Genomic DNA, 23,355 nt, shown 5'->3' with positions numbered 1-23,355 from the left:
AGTGAGTTGGGTTTTTATTAAATATAGTAAACTGTAAAGAAGCAAGATAATACTCCTGCAATTGATAAATGGAGCAAGTAATTCAAAAGTAATCCAAGCCATCACTGATGTTAATGAAATAGAAGTTTTCTTATATTTCTTGTTGTGAAATGACAGTATTTGTTTGCTGAAGCAGATTTCTTTATAGTTCAATGTATGAATTAAACATCCTTTTCAAGTGTAATTTAACACATTTTAAATTTCTCCAGTTACAGCTGGACACAGTCAGAGGCAGATGATCATATATCTCCAGTCAGTTAACTGCTGCCTGTCCCCCAGAATGAGCTGGAGGATGTCGCTGAGGAGATGGATCTCTGGCTTCTCTCCTGGACCTGTTGCCTCCATGACCAAATCCCAGATAAGAGGAAGACAATGGATGGACAGACGGACGGACGTCTCAGAAAGGTAAAGTAATTTTGTTTTAAGGGTAAAAACTTTCTTCTAGTCTTGAATATATTATATGAACATAAATGTTACCTTTATACATGCTGCTTAGGATTTGATCAATGCATGTCTAAGAGTTTGTTTGTGTGTGTTCTTGTACTTGCAGCTGAGCGAGAACACGTTTTGCTCATTTTACTAATAAAATTAATCCTCAAGTAAATATTTTCACTAGAGGACCTTTTGTCGTTCCTCACTTTTATTCTGGGCTAGTGGTTAGGTTTAGCACCATCGTGTCAGTTAGGTTTAGGGTAGGGTTAGGGCATAGAAAGGCTTGAACATGAATGGAAGTCTGTGGAAGAAAAGGCACACATTGTACATTAATCAAGCATGGCCATGAGTGTATGTGTAATAAATTATACTATTGTTTGATTATTATTTTTTTTACCATTACCGGTACATTCTCAGATGACTTTGAAGACAGCGGACACTCATCTTGTTTTTGGCACAATGAAACTAAGGTGGCTTGGTGAAAAATGGGGAAAAACAAACATATGTTTTAAATTTCTGATCTATCAGCCATTACATTGTGGATCCACAACATAAACTTATTTTCCATGTTATGACATTGCTTTCACAAGTTCTTGAATAAATAAATTAAAAATGAAATAAAGAACAAAGACACAAAATAAAACAAGTTCTAGTTCAGGTATCATCAAGTGTTGACTTCTTGTGATCCTTTTGATGATCTTAAATATGTTTAGTTTGAACCTGATCCAACCTGTCATAAGAATTTCAAATTGAATTAACAGATTTCTAAACATAATGTGTTTGTGCTAAATTTGGATTCTCTTAAGCTTTCACCATGGCAGACAAAAGGTGGCATTAGAGCCACACCTGAGGAGAATCTCCAAGAACTTCAAAGTAATTCAAAAGCTATTTTTACGTATTTTATTTACTGGATAAGGATACAACACAGTTTTATAAAAACTGTGTTAATATTTTGACTGGTAAAACTGTAAGATTTCCATGAATACAACTCAAATTGTCTAAGTTGTTCACTTAAGCGGAACAAAGAACTAATATTTCTCAGGATTGTGTAAGCAGTATAGATGTAAGTAACTTGAAATTAGAGGCTGCACAGCCGCATTCTTTATTTTGTCATTCCTGAGACACCTGCAGTTGTTTCAAAAGAAAGTCCTTACATGCGTCATGCTGGTAATAACATGGAGCTTATATATAAGGCTAAACAAAGCTGTAGAAAAACAAGAGTTTCAGGAGTAGCAGGAGAGATTTACGGAACTTTGGACTTTACTTACTGCTTTAGGTAAGTCTAGCGTTAACATTTAAATTTGTATGTATCTAGAAATGAAATATAGCTCAAAACCTATTGTTTCAAGGTTTAAGATTTGTTGTGGTTTTATTAACACTTATATAAAATCCAGTTTTATTTTGTTGAATGTTTAAAAATCAAAATTTTCCATATATTGAATAAAATAGGTTTCATTATTTCAAGGTTTATCATATATAAATATTTGTAGATTTAGGTTTTTTTAAATCATTTTCATTGTTTAACCATCCAAGTTATAGGATGCTGCAAAAACTGATTTTGTTATTTTCCCCATATTGTAAAAAAAAAAAAAGTACATTTCCACTTTTTGTTAAATTCATATTTCAGTAGTTGTCTTTGCAAATGTTGGTCAACTACAAAAAATAGTATGTGCCCTATAAATGTTTTAGTAACAGACGATAGATAGATAGATAGATAGATAGATAGATAGATAGATAGATAGATAGATAGATAGATAGATAGATAGATAGATAGATAGATAGATAGATAGATAGATAGATAGATAGATAGATAGATAGATAGATAGATAGATAGATAGATAGATAGATAGACATTCAATGTAAAGGAAAATGCAGACTAAAGTTTCAGTCAATTCATTTACTTTTTAAGAGGGGGTATCTTGAAAACGGGTTATTGAAAACTTAAAGGGGAATACTTAATTACTTAAAACTGTCAGAGACACCGAGGCTGTCTGGCTAGAAGCATCAAAAGGACCAGGTTTAAATACAATCTAAAGCCCTGGTGTATTACATAACAAATTAACATTATCACTATCATGACCTTAAAGCTGCTGTTACAATGCGTCATCGTTTCTTCACATTTACTCAGTGTATCCAAATCCCCCCTAACCTGTAAGCTGTACATTTTTAAATTAACTGAAAATTTTGTGAAACAATAAATATTCTCATGGGCATGGAGCATAGGTCTTATGACGTGCTCCTCTTTAGAAAAGTTGGTATTTTCTGGGATGAAGTCAGTAATTTTGCAGTAAATTACTGCATGATAGCAGTCTACAGCACTTTGGCAGTGATTTTCCTTCTTCCATCTTCAATAACTGAATCACTATCTGGGACACCTTAGTGCTCTGTACATTGTATCTGAGTGCATCCAAGTAGTCAATTATATACCAGCTCAAGTAATGCAAGTGATAGATATGGTGCATCTAATTTGCATCTCGAATGCTGTCTAGTTTATGAACACAAAATAATCAAATTTTTTGATAATCACATTTTTTAGATTATCAAGATTAATAAGCAAGAGTATCAGATGCATACCAAGGCAATTTAGGAGTGTTATTTACTTAAAACTGCTTAGCTTCACATTAAGAAATGTGATAGTGTGATGGGGTGTTACTTATATTTTACCAAAACGTTTAGTGTTTTTTTTTTTTAAATATATAAATATTCAGGTTAAGTTTTCTGTGATGCAAGCTGTGGACTTAAATATAAAATCAGCCAATATTTCTTCTTTTTGGGTTCCAGAATGGAATTGGGCTCCTAAAATGAGAGACGAGTTAGTAACTAAAAAGCAGATGAGTGACACCCTATTTTACCTACTGTATGAGTGTATGTATGACAATATGTTCCTACCCATTGTAACATGTTGCTGACTGAAACTATCAGAACCAAAAGCCAACAAAATGTATTTTATGACAAACTAAAACAAATAGGTCTTCCAAGAAATTCTAATTAATTATTAGAATAACAAAAGATTTGGGAAAACAAGTGCAAAAATTTGTGGAAGCAACATCTGAAACTTATTTAAATATTGTTTATTTTAGTAAATACTTAAATCATTTAAATATTCAATAAAGGTACCTTACTCACAAACTTGAGCCAGCTAGGTATAGCTGAATAAGTAATTAGTAAACAACACACAGGTCTAAATCATTTTCAAATCTTTAAAATTTTGAGTTCACTGAACAATTACAATATATTTGTAATAAACTATTTAGTTTCTATAGCAGGACAAATATTGAAAAAGCAAACAGAAAATGTATTGGCTTTTTATAACAACAAGATAGTATTTATTTCAAGAAATTTATGTGTTGTTGTTTTAATATCTTTTTATGATGTTGAAGTGTTGCATTACAGTTATCAGTGATTACAATTTTGTCATTTGTTCTTCTCTTAACCTTGTCACTATTGCAAAGAGTGACAATGTTAAGTTAAGTATTAAAGTTAAATATGGATTATGTTGCTAATAGGATTCAGTGTTGTTGAAGCATAATGGTGCGTATAGCATTTGTGATGCATTAATGTTTGAACAAAATGGTTGTTGTGCCTAATATTACAGAATAAAGACGGACAAGCTATGGGTCCGGAAAAAATCTTACCGTTGCTACTAATACTAACAGGTAAGTTGGGGATTTGTGGAATATCAGTGCTTAAATGCATCAATATATGACAAAAGACTAAGTAGAATGCATCTGCTCCACAGCTAGAGCTGCTCCAAACATGTCATTATCTTATTCAACCACAACAGCTGAAACAAGCAGTACAGCTGCTCAATTCACAACCAACGCTGATCAGACGACAGCAGCTACAAATACTCCAACCACAACTACTGCTACACACACAACTACTACAGCTTCACCCACAACTACAGCTGCTACAACAACTGCAGCTCTTCCAACCACAACTACAGCTGCACCCACCACGACTACAGCTGCTCCAACCACAGCCATTCTCACCAAAACTACAGCTGTTCCAACCTCAACTACAGCTGTTCCCACCAAAACTACAGCTGCACCCACAACTACTACAGCTGCAACAAAAACTACAGCTGCTACAACAACTACAACTGCTCCAACCACAACTACTTCTGCACTTACAACAACTACAGCTTCACTCACAACAACTACAGCTGCTCCCACCACAACTACTGCTGCTCCCACTACAACTACTACTGCACCCACAACTACTAAAGCTGCTCCAACCATAACTACTGCTGTTCAAACCACAACTACAGCTGCACCCACAACTACTACAGCTGCTCCAACCACAAATACTGCTGCTTCCACCACAACTACTGCTGCACCCACAACGACTACAGATGCTCCAACCACAACTACTGCTGCACCCATAACAACTACAGCTGCTCCAACAACAAATACCGCTGCCCCAACCACAACTACAGCTGCTCCAACCAGAACTACAGCTGCTCCAACCACAACTATATCTGCACCCACAACAACAACGGCTGCTCCAACCACAACTACAGCTGCACCCACAACAACTACAGCTGCTCCAACCACAACTACTACAGCTGCTCCAACCACAACTACTACAGCTGCTGCTACCACAACTACAGCTGCTCCAACCACAAATACTGCTGCTTCCACCACAACTACTGCTGCACCTACAACAACTACAGCTGCTCCAACCACAACTACTGCTGCTCCCACAACAAATACTGCTGCATCCACCACAACTACTGCTGCACCTACAACAACTACAGCTGCTCCAACCACAACTACTGCTGATCCCACAACAAATACTGCCGCATCCACCACAACTACTGCTGCACCTACAACAACTACAGCTGCTCCAACCACAACTACTGCTGCACCCACAACAACTACTGCACCCACAACAACTACAGGTGCTCCAACCACAACTACTGCTGCTCCCACCACAACTACTGCTGCACCCACAACAACAACAGCTGCCCTCATCACAACTACAGCTGCTCCAACCACAACTACAGCTGTTCCCACAAAAACTACAGCTCCACCCACAACTACTACAGCTGCTGCTACCACAACTACAGCTGCTCCAACCACAACTACAGCTGCACCCACAACAACAGCTGCTCCAACAACAACCACAGCTGCTCTCACCACAACTACAGCTGCTCCAACTACAACTACCGCTGCTCCAACCACAACTACAGCTGCTCCAACCACAACTACATCTGAACCCACAACAACAACAGCTGCTCCAACCACAACTACATCTGAACCCACAACAACAACAGCTGCTCCAACCACAACTACAGCTGCTCTCACCACAACTACAGCTGCTGCTGCCACAACTACTAGAGCTGCTGCTACCACAACTACAGCTGCTCCAACCACAACTACAGCTGCACCCACAACAACAACAGCTGCTCCAACCACAACCACAGCTGCTCTCACCACAACTACAGCTGCTCCAACAACAACTACCACTGCTCCAACCACAACTACATCTGCACCCACAACAACAGCTGCTCCAACCACAACTAAAGCTGCACCCACAACAACAACAGCTGCTCCAACAACAACTACAGCTGCTCCAACCACAACTACATCTGCACCCACAACAACAGCTGCTCCAACCACAACTACAGCTGCACCCACAACAACAACAGCTGCTCCAACAACAACTAAAGCTGCTCCAACCACAACTACAGCTGAACCCACAACTACTAGAGCTGCTCCTACCACAACTACAGCTGCTCCAACCACAACTACAGCTGCACCCACAACAACAACAGCTGCTCCAACCACAACTACAGCTACACCCACAACAACAACAGCTGCTCCAACCACAACTACAGCTGCACCCACAACAACAACAGCTGCCCCAACCACAACTACAGCTGCACCCACAACTACTAGAGCTGCTCATACCACAACTACAGCTGTTCTCACCACAACAGCTGCTCCAACCACAACCACAGCTGCTCTCACCACAACTACAGCTGCTCCAACAACAACTACCGCTGCTCCAACCACAACTACAGCTGCTCCAACGACAACTACAGCTGCTCCAACCACAACTACATCTGCACCCACAAAAACTACAGCTGCTCCAACCAAAACCTCAGCCACTCTCACCACAACTACAGTTGTTCCAACCACAACTACAGCTGCACCCACAACTCCTACAGCTTCTCCTACCACAACTGGAGCTGTTCCCACCACAACTACAGCTGCACCCACAACTACTACAGCTGCACCCACAACTACAGCTGCTAAAACAACTACAACTGCTCCAACCACAACTACTGCTGCACCCACAACTACGACTGCTGCTCCAACCACAACTACTGCTGCACCCACAACAACTACAGGTGCTCCAACCACAACTACAGTTGTTCCAACCACAACTACAGCTGCAACCACAACTCATACAGCTTCTCCTACCACAACTGGAGCTGTTCCCACCACAACTACAGCTGCACCCACAACTACTACGGCTGCACCCACAACTACAGCTGCTAAAACAACTACAACTGCTCCAACCACAACTACTGCTGCACCCACAACTACTGCTGCTTCCACCACAACTACTGCTGCACCTACAACAACTACAGGTGCTCCAACCACAACTACTGCTGCTCCCACAACAACTACTGCACCCACAACAACTACAGGTGCTCCAACCACAACTACTGCTGCTCCCAACACCATTACTGCTGCACCCACAACAACATCAGGTGCTCCAACCACAACTACAGCTGCTCCAACCACAAATACTGCTGCTTCCACCACAACTACTGCTGCACCTACAACAACTACAGATGCTCCAACCACAACTACTGCTGCACCCACAACAACTACAGGTGCTCCAACCACAACTACAGGTGCTCCAACCACAAATACTGCTGCTTCCACCACAACTACTGCTGCACCTACAACAACTACAGGTGCTCCAACCACAACTACTGCTGCTCCCACAACAACTACTGCACCCACAACAACTACAGGTGCTCCAACCACAACTACTGATGCTCCCACCACCATTACTGCTGCACCCACAACAACATCAGGTGCTCCAACCACAACTAAAGCTGCTCCAACCACAAATACTGCTGCTTCCACCACAACTACTGCTGCACCTACAACAACTACAGATGCTCCAACCACAACTGCTGCTTCTCCCACAAGAACTACTGCACCCACAACAACTATAGGTGCTCCAACCACAACTACTGCTGCTCCCACCACAACTACTGCTGCACCCACAACAACAACAGCTGCCCTCACCACAACTACAGCTGCTCCAACCACAACTACAGCTGTTCCCACCAAAACTACAGCTCCACCCACAACTACTACAGCTGCTGCTACCACAACTACAGCTGCTCCAACCACAACTACAGCTGCACCCACAACAACAACAGCTGCTCCAACCACAACTACAGCTGCACCCACCACAACTACAGCTGCTCCAACAACAACTACCGCTGCTCCAACCACAACTACAGCTGCTCCAACCACAACTACTTCTGCACCCGCAACAACAACAGCTGCTCCTACCACAATTACAGCTGCACCCACAACAACAACAGCTGCTCCAACCACAACCACAGCTGCTCTCACCACAACCACAGCTGCTCCAACCACAACTATTGCAGCTGCTGCTACCACAACTACAGCTGCTCCAACCACAACTACAGCTGCACCCACCACAACAACAGCTGCTCCAACCACAACCACAGCTGCTCTCACCACAACTACAGCTGCTCCAACAACAACTACTGCTGCTCCAACCACAACTACAGCTGCTCCAACCACAACTACATCTGCACCCACAACAACAACAGCTGCTCCAACCACAACTACAGCTGCACCCACAACAACAACAGCTGCTCCAACAACAACTACAGCTGCTCCAACAACAACTACAGCTGCTCCTACCACAACTACAGCTGCACCCACAACAACTAGAGCGGCTCCTACCACAACTACAGCTGTTCTCACCACAACTACAGCTGCTCCAACCACAACTACATCTGCACCCACAACAACAACAGCTGCTCCAACCACAATTACAGCTGCACCCACAACAACAACAGCTGTTCCAACCACAACTACAGCTGCACCCACAACAACAACAGCTGCTCCAACCACAACCACAGCTGCTCTCACCACAACTACAGCTGCACCCACAACAACAACAGCTGCTCCAACCACAACTACAGCTGCACCCACAACAACAACAGCTACTCCAACCACAACTACAGCTGCTCCAACCACAACTACAGCTGCACACACAACTACTACAGCTGCTCCAACCACAACTACAGCTGCACCCACAACAACAACAGCTACTCCAACCACAACTACAGCTGCTCCAACCACAACTACAGCTGCACACACAACTACTACAGCTGCTCCTACCACAACTACAGCTGTTCCCACCAAAACTACAGCTGCACCCACAACTACTACAGGTGCACCTTCAACTACAGCTGCTACAACAACTACAACAGCTCCAACCACAACTACTGCTGCTCCCACCACAACTTCTGCTGCTCCCATCACAACTACTGCTGTACCCACAACACCCACAGCTTCACCCAGTACGACTACAGCTGCTCCAACCACAACCACAGCAACTCACACCACAACTACAGTTGCTCCAACCACAACCTCAGCCACTCTCACCACAACTACAGCTGTTCCCACCACAACTACAGCTTCACCCACAACTACTACAGCTGCACCCACAACTACAGCTGCTACAACAACTACTGCTGCTCCAACCACAACTACTGCTGCTCCCACCACAACTTCTACTGCTCCCACCACAACTACTGCTGTACCCACAACACCCACAGCTTCACCCAGCACGACTACAGCTGCTCCAACCACAACCACAGCCACTCACACCACAACTACAGTTGCTCCAACCACAACCTCTGCCACTCTCACCACAACTACAGCTGTTCCCACCACAACTACAGCTTCACCCACAACTACTACAGCTGCACCCACAACTACAGCTGCTACAACAACTACAACTGCTCCAACCACAACTACTTTTGCACTCACAACAACTACAGCTGCTCCAACCACAACTACTGCTGCACCCACAAGTACTACAGCTTCACCCACAACAACTACAGCTGCTCCAATCACAACTACTGCTGCTCCCACCACAACTTCTTCTGCACTCACAACAACTTCTGCTGCTCCCACCACAACTACTGCTGTACCCACAACACCCACAGCTTCACCCAGCACAACTACAGCTGCTCCAACCACAACCACAGCCACTCACACCACAACTACAGTTGCTCCAACCACAACCTCAGCCACTCTCACCACAACTACAGCTGTTCCCACCACAACTACAGCTTCACCCACAACTACTACAGCTGCACCCACAACTACAGCTGCTACAACAACTACAACTGCTCCAACCACAACTACTTTTGCACTCACAACAACTACAGCTGCTCCAACCACAACTACTGCTGCACCCACAAGTACTACAGCTTCACCCACAACAACTACAGCTGCTCCAATCACAACTACTGCTGCTCCCACCACAACTTCTTCTGCACTCACAACAACTTCTGCTGCTCCCACCACAACTACTGCTGTACCCACAACACCCACAGCTTCACCCAGCACGACTACAGCTGCTCCAACCACAACCACAGCCACTCACACCACAAACTACAGTTGCTCCAACCACAACCTCAGCCACTCTCACCACAACTACAGCTGTTCCCACCACAACTACAGCTTCAGCCACAACTACTACAGCTGCACCCACAACTACAGCTGCTACAACAACTACAACTGCTCCAACCACAACAACTTTTGCACTCACAACAACTACAGCTGCTCCAACCACAACTACTGCTGCACCCACAAGTACTACAGCTTCACCCACAAAAACTACAGCTTCTCCAATCACAACTACTGCTGCTCCCACCACAACTTCTTCTGCACTCACAACAACTACAGCTGCTCAAACCACAACTACAGCTGTTCCAACCACAACTACAGCTGCACCCACAACAACAACAGCTGCTCCAACCAGCACTACAGCTGCTCCAACCACAACTACAGCTGCACACACAACTACTACAGCTGCTCCTACCACAACTACAGCTGTTCCCACCAAAACTACAGCTGCACCCACAACTACTACAGGTGCACCTTCAACTACAGCTGCTACAACAACTACAACTGCTCCAACCACAACTACTGCTGCTCCCACCACAACTTCTGCTGCTCCCACCACAACTACTGCTGTACCCACAACACCCACAGCTTCACCCAGCACGACTACAGCTGCTCCAACCACAACCACAGCCACTCACACCACAATTACATTTGCTCCAACCACAACCTCAGCCACTCTCACCACAACTACAGCTGTTCCCACCACAACTACAGCTTCAGCCACAACTACTACAGCTGCACCCACAACTACAGCTGCTACAACAACTACTGCTGCTCCAACCACAACTACTGCTGCTCCCACCACAACTTCTGCTGCTCCCACCACAACTACTGCTGTACCCACAACACCCACAGCTTCACCCAGCACAACTACAGCTGCTCCAACCACAACCACAGCCACTCACACCACAACTACAGTTGCTCCAACCACAACCTCAGCCACTCTCACCACAACTACAGCTGTTCCCACCACAACTACAGCTTCACCCACAACTACTACAGCTGCACCCACAACTACAGCTGCTACAACAACTACAACTGCTCCAACCACAACTACTTTTGCACTCACAACAACTACAGCTGCTCCAACCACAACTACTGCTGCACCCACAAGTACTACAGCTTCACCCACAACAACTACAGCTTCTCCAATCTCAACTACTGCTGCTCCCACCACAACTTCTTCTGCACTCACAACAACTACAGCTGCTCAAACCACAACTACAGCTGTTCCAACCACAACTACAGCTACTCCCACCACAACTACTGCTGCACCCACAACAACTACCGCTGCACACACAACAACTACTGCTGCCCCCACCACAACTACTGCTGCACCCACAACAACTACCGCTGCACACACAACAACTACTGCTGCCCCCACCACAACTACTGCTGCACCCACAACAACCACAGCTGCTCTCACCACAACTACAGCTGCTCCAACAACAACTACTGCTGCTCCAACCACAACTACAGCTGATCCAACCACAACTACATCTGCACCCACAACAACAACAGCTGCTCCAACCACAACTACAGCTGCACCCACAACAACAACAGCTGCTCCAATAACAACTACAGCTGCTCCTACCACAACTACAGCTGCACCCACAACAACTAGAGCGGCTCCTACCACAACTACAGCTGTTCTCACCACAAATACAGCTCTTCCAACCACAACTACAGCTGCACCCAAAACTACTACAGCTGCTCCAACCACAACTACTGCTGCACCCACAAGTACTACAGCTTCACCCACAACAACTACAGCTGCTCCAATCACAACTACTGCTGCTCCCACCACAACTTCTTCTGCACTCACAACAACTACAGCTGCTAAAACGACAACTACAGCTGTTCCAACCACAACTACAGCTGCTCCCTCCACAACTACTGCTGCACCCACAACAACTACCGCTGCACACACAACAACTACTGCTGCCCCCACCACAACTACTGCTGCACCCACAACAACCACAGCTGCACCCACCACGACTACAGCTGCTCCAACCACAACCACAGCTGCTCTCAACACAACTACAGCTGCTCCAACAACAACTGCTGCTGCTCCAGCCACAACTACAGCTGCTCCAACCACAACTACATCTGCACCCACAACAACATCAGCTGCTCCAACCACAACTACAGCTGCACCCACAACAACAACAGCTGCTCCAACAACAACTACAGCTGCTCCTACCACAACTACAGCTGCACCCACAACAACTAGAGCGGCTCCTACCACAACTACAGCTGTTCTCACCACAACTACAGCTGCTCCAACCACAACTACATCTGCACCCACAACAACAACAGCTGCTCCAACCACAATTACAGCTGCACCCACAACAACAACAGCTGCTCCAACCACAACCACAGCTGCTCTCACAACTACTACAGCTGCTCTTACCACAACTTCAGCTGCTCCAACCACAACTACAGCTGCACCCACAACAACAACAGCTGGTCCAACCACAACCACAGCTCCTCTCACCAAAACTACAGCTGCACCCACAACAACAGCTGCTCCAACCACAACTACAGCTGCACCCACAACAACAACAGCTGCTCCAACAACAACTACAGCTGCACCCACAACAACAACAGCTGCTCCAACAACAACTACAGCTGCTCCAACCACAACTACTGCAGTTCCAACCAAGACTTCATTTGTTCCAACCACATTTGCCATTGCACCAACATCAACTACAACTGCTCCGACTACAATGAAACCTGTTTATACCACAACTAAAGCTTTTCAAACCACAACTACAGCTGCTCCTACCACAACTACAGCTGTTCCCACCACAACTACAGCTGCACCCACAACTACTACAGCTGCACCCAAAACTACAGCTGCTACAACAACTACAACTGCTCCAACCACAACTACTTCTGCACTCACAACAACTGCAGCTCTTCCAACCACAACTACAGCTGCACCCACAACAACTAGAGCGGCTCCTACCACAACTACAGCTGTTCTCACCACAACTACAGCTGCTCCAACCACAACTACATCTGCACCCACAACAACAACAGCTTCTCCAACCACAATTACAGCTGCACCCACAACAACAACAGCTGCTCCAACCACAACTACAGCTGTACCCACAACAACAACAGCTGCTCCAACCACATCCACAGCTGCTCTCACCACAACTACAGCTGCACCCACAACAACAACAGCTGCTCCAACCACAACTACAGCTGCACCCACAACAACAACAGCTGCTCCAACCACAACTACAGCTGCTCCAACCACAACTACAGCTGCACCCACAACTACTACAGCTGCTCCTACCACAACTACAGCTGTTCCCACCAAAACTACAGCTGCACCCACAACTACTACAGGTGCACCTTCAACTACAGCTGCTACAACAACTACAACTGCTCCAACCACAACTACTGCTGCTCCCACCACAACTTCTGCTTCTCCCACCACAACTACTGCTGTACCCACAACACCCACAGCTTCACCCAGCACGACTACAGCTGCTCCAACCACAACCACAGCCACTCACACCACAACTACAGTTGCTCCAACCACAACCTCAGCCACTCTCACCACAACTACAGCTGTTCCCACCACAACTACAGCTTCACCCACAACTACTACAGCTGCACCCACAACTACAGCTGCTACAACAACTACAACTGCTCCAACCACAACTACTTTTGCACTCACAACAACTACAGCTGCTCCAACCACAACTACTGCTGCACCCACAAGTACTACAGCTTCACCCACAACAACTACAGCTGCTCCAATCACAACTACTGCTGCTCCCACCACAACTTCTTCTGCACTCACAACAACTACAGCTGCTCAAACCACAACTACAGCTGTTCCAACCACAACTACAGCTGCTCCCACCACAACTACTGCTGCACCCACAACAACTACCGCTGCACACACAACAACTACTGCTGCCCCCACCACAACTACTGCTGCACCCACAACAACTACCGCTGCACACACAACAACTACTGCTGCCCCCACCACAACTACTGCTGCACCCACAACAACCACAGCTGTTCTCACCACAACTACAGTTGCTCCAACAACAACTACTGCTGCTTCAACCACAACTACAGCTGCTCCAACCACAACTACATCTGCACCCACAACAACAACAGCTGCTCCAACCACAACTACAGCTGCACCCACAACAACAACAGCTGCTCCAACAACAACTACAGCTGCTCCTACCACAACTACAGCTGCACCCACAACAACTAGAGCGGCTCCAACCACAACTACTGCTGCACCCACAAGTACTACAGCTTCACCCACAACAACTACAGCTGCTCCAATCACAACTACTGCTGCTCCCACCACAACTTCTTCTGCACTCACAACAACTACAGCTGCTCAAACCACAACTACAGCTGCTCCCACCACAACTACTGCTGCACCCACAACAACTACCGCTGCACACACAACAACTACTGCTGCCCCCACCACAACTACTGCTGCACCCACAACAACCACAGCTGCACCCACCACGACTACAGCTGCTCCAACCACAACCACAGCTGCTCTCACCACAACTACAGCTGCTCCAACAACAACTACTGCTGCTCCAACCACAACTACATCTGCACCCACAAAAACAACAGCTGCTCCAACCACAACTACAGCTGCACCCACAACAACAACAGCTGCCCTCACCACAACTACAGCTGCTCCAACCACAACTACAGCTGTTCCCACCAAAACTACAGCTCCACCCACAACTACTACAGCTGCTGCTACCACAACTACAGCTGCTCCAACCACAACCACAGCTGCACCCACAACAACTACCGCTGCACACACAACAACTACTGCTGCCCCCACCACAACTACTGCTGCACCCACAACAACTACCGCTGCACACACAACAACTACTGCTGCCCCCACCACAACTACTGCTGCACCCACAACAACCACAGCTGCTCTCACCACAACTACAGCTGCTCCAACAACAACTACTGCTGCTCCAACCACAACTACAGCTGCTCCAACCACAACTACATCTGCACCCACAAAAACAACAGCTGCTCCAACCACAACTACAGCTGCACCCACAACAACAACAGCTGCTCCAACAACAACTACAGCTGCTCCTACCACAACTACAGCTGCACCAACAACAACTAGAGCGGCTCCTACCACAACTACTTCTGCACTCACAACAACTACAGCTCTTCCAACCACAACTACAGCTGCACCCAAAACTACTACAGCTGCTCCAACCACAACTACTGCTGCACCCACAAGTACTACAGCTTCACCCACAACAACTACAGCTGCTCCAATCACAACTACTGCTGCTCCCACCACAACTTCTTCTGCACTCACAACAACTACAGCTGCTCAAACCACAACTACAGCTGTTCCAACCAAAACTACAGCTGCTCCCACCACAACTACTGCTGCACCCACAACAAATACCGCTGCACACACAACAACTACTGCTGCCCCCACCACAACTACTGCTGCACCCACAACAACCACAGCTGCACCCACCACGACTACAGCTTCTCCAACCACAACCACAGCTGCTCTCACCACAACTACAGCTGCTCCAACAACAACTACTGCTGCTCCAACCACAACTACATCTGCACCCACAACAACAACAGCTGCTCCAACCACAACTACAACTGCACCCACAACAACAACAGCTGCTCCAACAACAACTACAGCTGCTCCTACCACAACTACAGCTGCACCCACAACAACTAGAGCGGCTCCTACCACAACTACAGCTGTTCTCACCACAACTACAGCTGCTCCAACCACAACTACATCTGCACCCACAACAACAACAGCTGCTCCAACCACAATTACAGCTGCACCCACAACAACAACAGCTGCTCCAACCACAACCACAGCTGCTCTCACAACTACTACAGCTGCTGCTACCACAACTACAGCTGCTCCAACCACAACTACAGCTGCACCCACAACAACAACAGCTGGTCCAACCACAACCACAGCTGCTCTCACCACAACTACATCTGCACCCACAACAACAACAGCTGCTCCAACCACAACTACAGCTGCACCCACAACAACAGCTGCTCCAACAAAAACTACAGCTGCTCCAACCACAACTACAGCTGCACCCACAACTACTAGAGCTGCTCCTACCACAACTACAGCTGTTCTCACCACAACTACAGCTGCTCCAACCACAACTTCTGCAGTTCCAACCACAACTTCATTTGTTCCAACCACATTTGCCATTGCACCAACAACAACTACAACTGCTCCGACTACAATGAAACCTGTTTATACCACAACTAAAGCTTTTCAAACCACAACTACAGCTGCTCCTACCACAACTACAGCTGTTTCCACCACAACTACAGCTGCACCCACAACTACTACAGCTGCACCAACAACTACAACTGCTCCAACCACAACTACTTCTGCACTCACAACAACTGCAGCTCTTCCAACCACAACTACAGCTGCACCCAAAACTACTACAGCTGCTCCTACCACAACTACAGCTGTTCCCACCACAACTACTGCTGCACCCACAACTACTACTGCTGCACCCACAACAACTACTGCTGCACCCACAACAACTACTGCTGCACCCACAACAACTACTACTGCTCCCACCACAACTACTGCTGCACCCACAACAACTACTACTGCTCCCACCACAACTACTGCTGCACCCACAACAACCACAGCTGCACCCACCACGACTACAGGTGCTCCAACCACAACCACAGCTGCTCTCACCAGAACAACAGTTGCCTCCACCACAACTACAGCTACACCCGCAACAACTACAGCTGCACCCACAACAACTACAGCTGCTCCAACCACAACTACTGCTGCTCCCACCACGACTACTGCTGCACCCACAACAACCACAGCTGCACCCACCACGACTACAGCTGCTCCAACCACAACCACAGCTTCTCTCACCACAACTGCAGCTGCTCCTACCACAACTACAGCTGTTCCCACCACAGCTACAGCTGCACCCACAACTACTACAGCTGCACCCACAACTACAGCTGCTACAACAACAACTACAACTGCTCCAACCACAACTACTTCTGCACTCACAACAACTACAGCTCTTCCAACCACAACTACAGCTGCACCCAAAACTACTACAGCTGCTACTACCACAACTACAGCTTTTCCCACCACAACTACTGCTGCACCCACAACTACTACAGCTTCACCCACAACTACTGCTGCACCCACAACTACTACAGCTTCACCCACAACTACTGCTGCTCCAACCACAACTGCAGCTATAAAAACCACAAATCCTGCTTTAACAACCACAACTACAGTTGTCCCTAAAACAACCTCATCTTCTGTCACTACAAAAACCACCGTTCCAACCATAACAACAGTTATTACCACCACAACCGCGGCTCCTCTGACCACAACTACAGCTGCTCAAACTACAACTACAGCTGGTCTAACCACAGCTATAGCTGGTCCGACCACGACTGCAGCTGCCCAAACCACAATCACAACTGCTGAAACCACAACCACAAGTCCTTCTACCACAACTACAGCTTCTCCAACCACAACCACATCTGCTCCAACCACGACGACTGCTTCTCCAACCACAATGACTGCTTCTCCAACCACTATTACAGCTTCTACATCCACAACTTTAGATATGCAAACCACAAGTGCTGCTACACCCCTGACCACAATTACTAATGTTCAAACCAAAACTACAACTTTTCCAACCACCACTTTTGCTGCTCTGACCACAACTACAGCTGCTCCAACATCTACTACAAATCCTTTAACAATGCCCACCTTAGGGGCTACTCCTTTAAGCACAACAAAAGAGGCAAAGATTTTACGTCGATTGAGTTTTAGGTCTCCTCACGATACCTTTATTGATGATTTAGAAAATGAATCATCAGATGCTTTTCGGTCGCGCTCTAACAAGATAAAAACACGTGTAGGTTTTACTCTCTTACTCATATAAACTTATCATGAAAAGTAATATATGCCAAAATGTTTTTCATACTAAAAGTAAAGTTTATTCATTTTTAATGTATTCTTCCACAGATAGAACCAACCTACAAACGAGCATTTCCTTCATTTTTGAGGTTGAAAGTTGTATTATTCAGGTAAAAAAAAAAAAGAAGGAAATATAAATCTATTTAGCAAGACCTATGAGAATATTAAGTATTATTTTTGCAGGAGAGGATCAATCATCAACACAATGGACCTCGAATTTGGTACAGCATCTGTTCCTAGTGATGAACAAATTGAAGATGTTTTGATCAATGAGGCTTCAAACATCACGGAATTCAGCGTTGAAACAAGTTCAGTGACAGTAGGAGAAATTGGTAAGCAAAGACAGACAAATCTTTAACAAAATATGAACTATTGTGCATGTTAAATATTTTCAGTTTAATTAAAAGAAATGTCACAGTAAAATCTCATTAATTTGTGTTATAAAGTTGAGCTTTAATTAAGAAGCACTGCTTTAAAAAGTGAAGCTACTCCACAGTTGTTGAAACAAAACATTGTTTTAAAGTACATCAATTCTTAGTCATAATACAAATTCATTGACATTTTTAGAGACATTGTCACAAAAGTAAAATATGATATTTTGGAGAAACAAAGATTCTGAGTGATGAATTACTACTTGACCAATACTTTGAATATTTGCAGAAAAGAAGATGTCCTGCAGTTATTGACCTATTTTCTTTTGGAAAGTTATCAAAAATAATAAAACAACTGCTTTTCAAACTACAGGTGTTCAAACCACAACTACAGCTATTCCAACAATAACTACAGCTTCTCCAACCACAACTACAGCTTCTCCAACCACTTCCACAGCTCTTCTGACCAATACAGCATCTCCGAAAATTACGACAGCTGTTCCAACCACAACGACTGCTGCTCCAACAGCGAGTACAACTGCTCCAACCACTACTACAGTGGCTCCAACCAAAACGTCCGTACTTCCAACAACGACTACCAATATTCCAACTACAGCTGATACTGCACCAACCACAACTAAAGCTGCTCTGACCACAATGGCACCAGTTCATACCACATCTGCAGCTCTTCCAACCACAACTACAGCTATAACAACCCTAACTGCTCCAACAACAACTACAGCTGCACCCACAACTACAACAGCTGATCTTACCAAAACTACAGCTACAGGTGCTCCAACCACAACTACTGCTGCTCCCACCACACCTACTGCTGCACCCACAAAAACTACAGGTGCTCAAACCACAACTACAGCTGCACAAACCACAAATACTGCTGCTTCCACCACAACTACTGCTAAAACCACAACAACTACAGCTGCTCCAACCACAACAACTGCTGCTCCCACCACAACTACTGCTGCACCCACAACAACCACAGCTGCACCCATAACAACAACTAGAGCTTCTCCAACCACAACTACTGCTGCTCCCACCACAACCACAGTTGTACCTACAACGACTAGTGCTGCTCCAACCACAACTACTGATGCTCCCACCACAACCACAATTGCTCCCACTATAACTAGTGCTGCTCCCACAACATCTACTGCTGCACCCACAACAACTAGAGCTGCTCCAACCACAACTACAGCTGCTCCAACCACAACTAGTGCTGCTCCCATAACACCTACTGCTGCACCCACAACAACTAGAGCTGCTCCAACCACAACTACAGCTGCTCCAACCACAACTACTGCTGCTCCTACAACCACTACTGCTCCCACCACATCCACAGCTGCACCCACCACGACTACAGCTGCTCCAACCACAACTACTGCTGCTCCCACCACAACTACTTCTGCACCCACAACAACTACAGCTGCTCCAACCACAAATACTGCTGCTCCCACCACAACTACTGCTGCAACCACAACAACTACAGCTGCTCCATCCACAACTACTGCTGCTCCCACCACAACCACAATTGCTCCCACTACAACTAATGCTGCTCCCACCACAACTAGTGCTGCTCCCACCACAACTACTGCTGAACCCACAACAACTACTGCTGCACCCACAACAACTAGAGCTGCTTCAACCACAACTACTGCTGCTCCCACCACAACTACTGCTACACCAGCAAAAACCACAGCTGCATACATAGCAACAACTAGAGCTGCTCCAACCACAACTACTGCTCCTCCCACCACAACTACTGCTGCTCCCACCACTACCACAGCTATACGTACAACGATTGCTGCTGCTCCAACCAAAACTTCTGCTGCTCCCACCACAACTACTGCTGCACCCACAACAGTTTTTCCAACCACAACTACTGCTGCTCCCACCACAACTACTTCTGCACCCACAACGACTACAGTGGTTCCAACCACAAATAATGCTGCTCCCACCACAACTACTGCTTCACCCACAACAATCACAGCTGCTCCCACTTCAACCACAGCTGCTCCAACCACAAATACTGCTGCCCCCACCACAACTACTGCTTCACCCACAACAACTACATCTGCTCCAACCACAACTACTGCGGCACCCACAACAACTACAGTTGCTCCAACCACAAATACTGCTGCTCCCACCACAACCACAGCTGCACCCACAACTACAACAGCTGCTCCAACCATAACTACAGCTGTTACAACAACAGCTGCTCCAAAAACAACTACTGCTGCTCCCACAACTACTACAGCTGCTCCAACCACTACTAAAGCTGTTCAAACAACTACAGCTGCTCAAACAACAACTACAGCTACTATCACCACAACTACATCTGCTCTAAGCACAACTACCGCAATTCCAAAAACTACAAATGTTCAAACCACAGCTGCCACTACACCAACAACAACTACAGCTGCTCCAACCACACCTACTGCTGCACCCACAACAACTACAGGTGCTCAAACCAAAAATATAGCTGCTCCAACCACAAATACTGCTGCTCCCACCACAACTACTGCTGCACCCACAACAACTACAGGTGCTCAAACCACAACTACAGCTGCTCCCACCACAACTACTGCTGCACTCACTACAACTACTGCTGTTCACACCACAACTAGTGCTGCTTTAACCACAACTACTGCTGCACCCACAACAACTAGAGCTGCTCCAACCACAAATACAGCTGCTCCAACCACAACTACTGCTGCTCCCACCACAACTACTGCTGCACCCACAACAACCACAGCTGCACCCACAACAACAACTAGAGCTGCTCCCACCACAACTACTGCTGCTCCCACCAAAACCACAGCTGTACCTACGACTACTGCTGTTCCAACCACAACTACTGCTGTTCACACCACAACTAGTGCTGATTCAACCACAACTACTGCTGCACCCACAACAACTAGAGCTGCTCCAACCACAACTACTGCTTCTCCCACCACAACTACTGCTGCACCCACAACAACCACAGCTGCACCCACAACAACAACTAGAGCTGCTCCCACCACAACTACTGCTGCTCCCACCAAAACCACAGCTGTACCTACGACTACTGCTGCTCCAACCACAACTACTGCTGCTCCCACCAAAACCACAGCTGTACCTACGACTACTGCTGCTCCAACCACAACTACTGCTGCTTCCACCACAACTACTTCTGCACCCACAACAAATACAGCTGCTGCAACCACAACTACTGCTGCTCCCACCACAACTACTTCTGCACCCACAACAACTACTGCTGCTCCCACCACAACTACTGCTGCTCCCACCAAAACCACAGCTGTACCTACGACTACTGCTGCTCCAACCACAACTACTGCTGCTCCCACCAAAACCACAGCTGTACCTACGACTACTGCTGCTCCAACCATAAATACTGCTGCTCCCACCACAACTACTGCTGCACCCATAACAACTACAGCTGCTCCAACCACAACTACTGCTGCTCCCACCAAAACCACAGCTGTACCTACGACTACTGCTGCTCCAACCACAACTACTGCTGCTCCCACCACAGCTACTTCTGCACCCACAACAACTACAGCTGCTCCAACCACAACTACTGCTGCTCCCACCACAACTACTTCTGCACCCACAACAACTACAGCTGCTCCAACCATAAATACTGCTGCTCCCACCACAACTACTGCTGCACCCACAACAACTACAGCTGCTCCCACCACAACTAGTGCTGCTCCCACCACACCTACTGCTGCACCCACAACAACTACAGGTGCTCAAACCAAAACTACAGCTGCTCCCACCACAACTACTGCTGCACCCACAACAACCACAGGTGCACCCATAACAACAACTAGAGCTGCACCCACAACAAATACAGGTGCTCAAACCACAACTACAGCTGCTCCCACCACAACTACTGCGGCTCCCACCACAACCACAGCTGTAACTACAACGACTACTGCTGCTCGAACCACAACTACAGCTGCTCCCACCACAACCACAATTGCTCCCACTACAACTACTGCTGTTCCCACCACAACTAGTGCTGCTCCTACCACAACTACTGCTGCACCCACAACAACTAGAGCTGCTCCAACCACAAATACAGCTGCTCCAACCACAACTACTGCTGCTCCCACCACAACTACTGCTGCACCCACAACAACCACAGCTGTACCCATAACAACAACTAGAGCTGCTCCAACCACAACTACTGCTGCACCCACCACAAATACTGCTGCTCCCACCACAACTACTTCTGCACCCACAACAACTACAGCTGCTCCAACCACAAACACTGCTGCTCCCACCACAACCACAATTGCTCCCACTACAACTAATGCTGCTCCCACCACAACTAGTGCTGCTCCCACCACAACTACTGCTGCACCCACAACTAGACCTGCTCCAACCACAACTAATGCTGCTCCCACCACAACTACTGCTGCACCCACAACAACCACAGCTGCACCCACAACTACTACAGCTGCACCCACAACAACTACAGTTGCTCCAACCACAAATACCGCTGCTCCCACCACCACCACAGCTGCTCCCACTGCAACCACAGCTGCTGCCACTACAACCACAGCTGCTCCAACCACAACTACAGCTGCTCCAACCACAACAACTGCTGCTCCCACCACAACTACTGCTGCACCAACAACAACCACAGCTGTTCTCACCACAACTACAGCTTATCCAACCACAACTACTGCTGTTCCCACCACAACTAGTGCTGCTCCTACCACAACTACTGCTGCACCCACAACCAACTAGAGCTGCTCCA

The 23,355-nt window shown here is 46.7% G+C and overlaps 2 protein-coding genes and 1 long non-coding RNA gene across 3 annotated transcripts in view; all 3 read left to right on the top strand.

The window, feature by feature from the left end:
- Window positions 1-1,707: 1,707 nt before the first annotated feature.
- Window positions 1,708-4,370, top strand: LOC118565702. The gene is made up of 3 exons (XR_004932533.1): window positions 1,708-1,747; window positions 4,067-4,127; window positions 4,211-4,370. It is a non-coding gene; the product is annotated as an uncharacterized LOC118565702 (long non-coding RNA).
- A 622-nt stretch (window positions 4,371-4,992) lies between these two features.
- On the top strand, window positions 4,993-5,343 carry LOC118565929 (cell wall protein SED1-like; the record flags this gene model as incomplete). The annotated part of the gene is made up of 2 exons (XM_036147022.1): window positions 4,993-5,046; window positions 5,245-5,343. Coding segments are annotated over 2 exons (153 nt in total), but the record flags the coding sequence as incomplete, so codon positions are not given.
- A 775-nt stretch (window positions 5,344-6,118) lies between these two features.
- LOC118565928 (integumentary mucin C.1-like) overlaps window positions 6,119-23,355 on the top strand; it is a gene marked incomplete at its 5' end in the record, with an annotated part of 19,221 nt that continues 1,984 nt past the window's right edge. The window contains 10 exons of the mRNA XM_036147021.1: window positions 6,119-6,136; window positions 6,215-6,253; window positions 8,657-8,701; window positions 9,066-9,162; window positions 11,037-11,677; window positions 13,672-13,768; window positions 15,300-15,433; window positions 17,716-17,855; window positions 18,943-19,144; window positions 22,332-22,786. Coding sequence (XP_036002914.1) covers window positions 6,119-6,136; window positions 6,215-6,253; window positions 8,657-8,701; window positions 9,066-9,162; window positions 11,037-11,677; window positions 13,672-13,768; window positions 15,300-15,433; window positions 17,716-17,855; window positions 18,943-19,144; window positions 22,332-22,786 — 1,868 coding nt within the window. The remainder of the gene's footprint in view (window positions 6,137-6,214; window positions 6,254-8,656; window positions 8,702-9,065; window positions 9,163-11,036; window positions 11,678-13,671; window positions 13,769-15,299; window positions 15,434-17,715; window positions 17,856-18,942; window positions 19,145-22,331; window positions 22,787-23,355) is intronic.

Source organism: Fundulus heteroclitus, chromosome 14 (assembly GCF_011125445.2).
Source record: "Fundulus heteroclitus isolate FHET01 chromosome 14, MU-UCD_Fhet_4.1, whole genome shotgun sequence".
Lineage (NCBI taxonomy): Eukaryota > Metazoa > Chordata > Actinopteri > Cyprinodontiformes > Fundulidae > Fundulus > Fundulus heteroclitus.
Note: the sequence above shows the minus strand (reverse complement) of the source record. Positions and strands in the feature narration are given on the sequence as shown.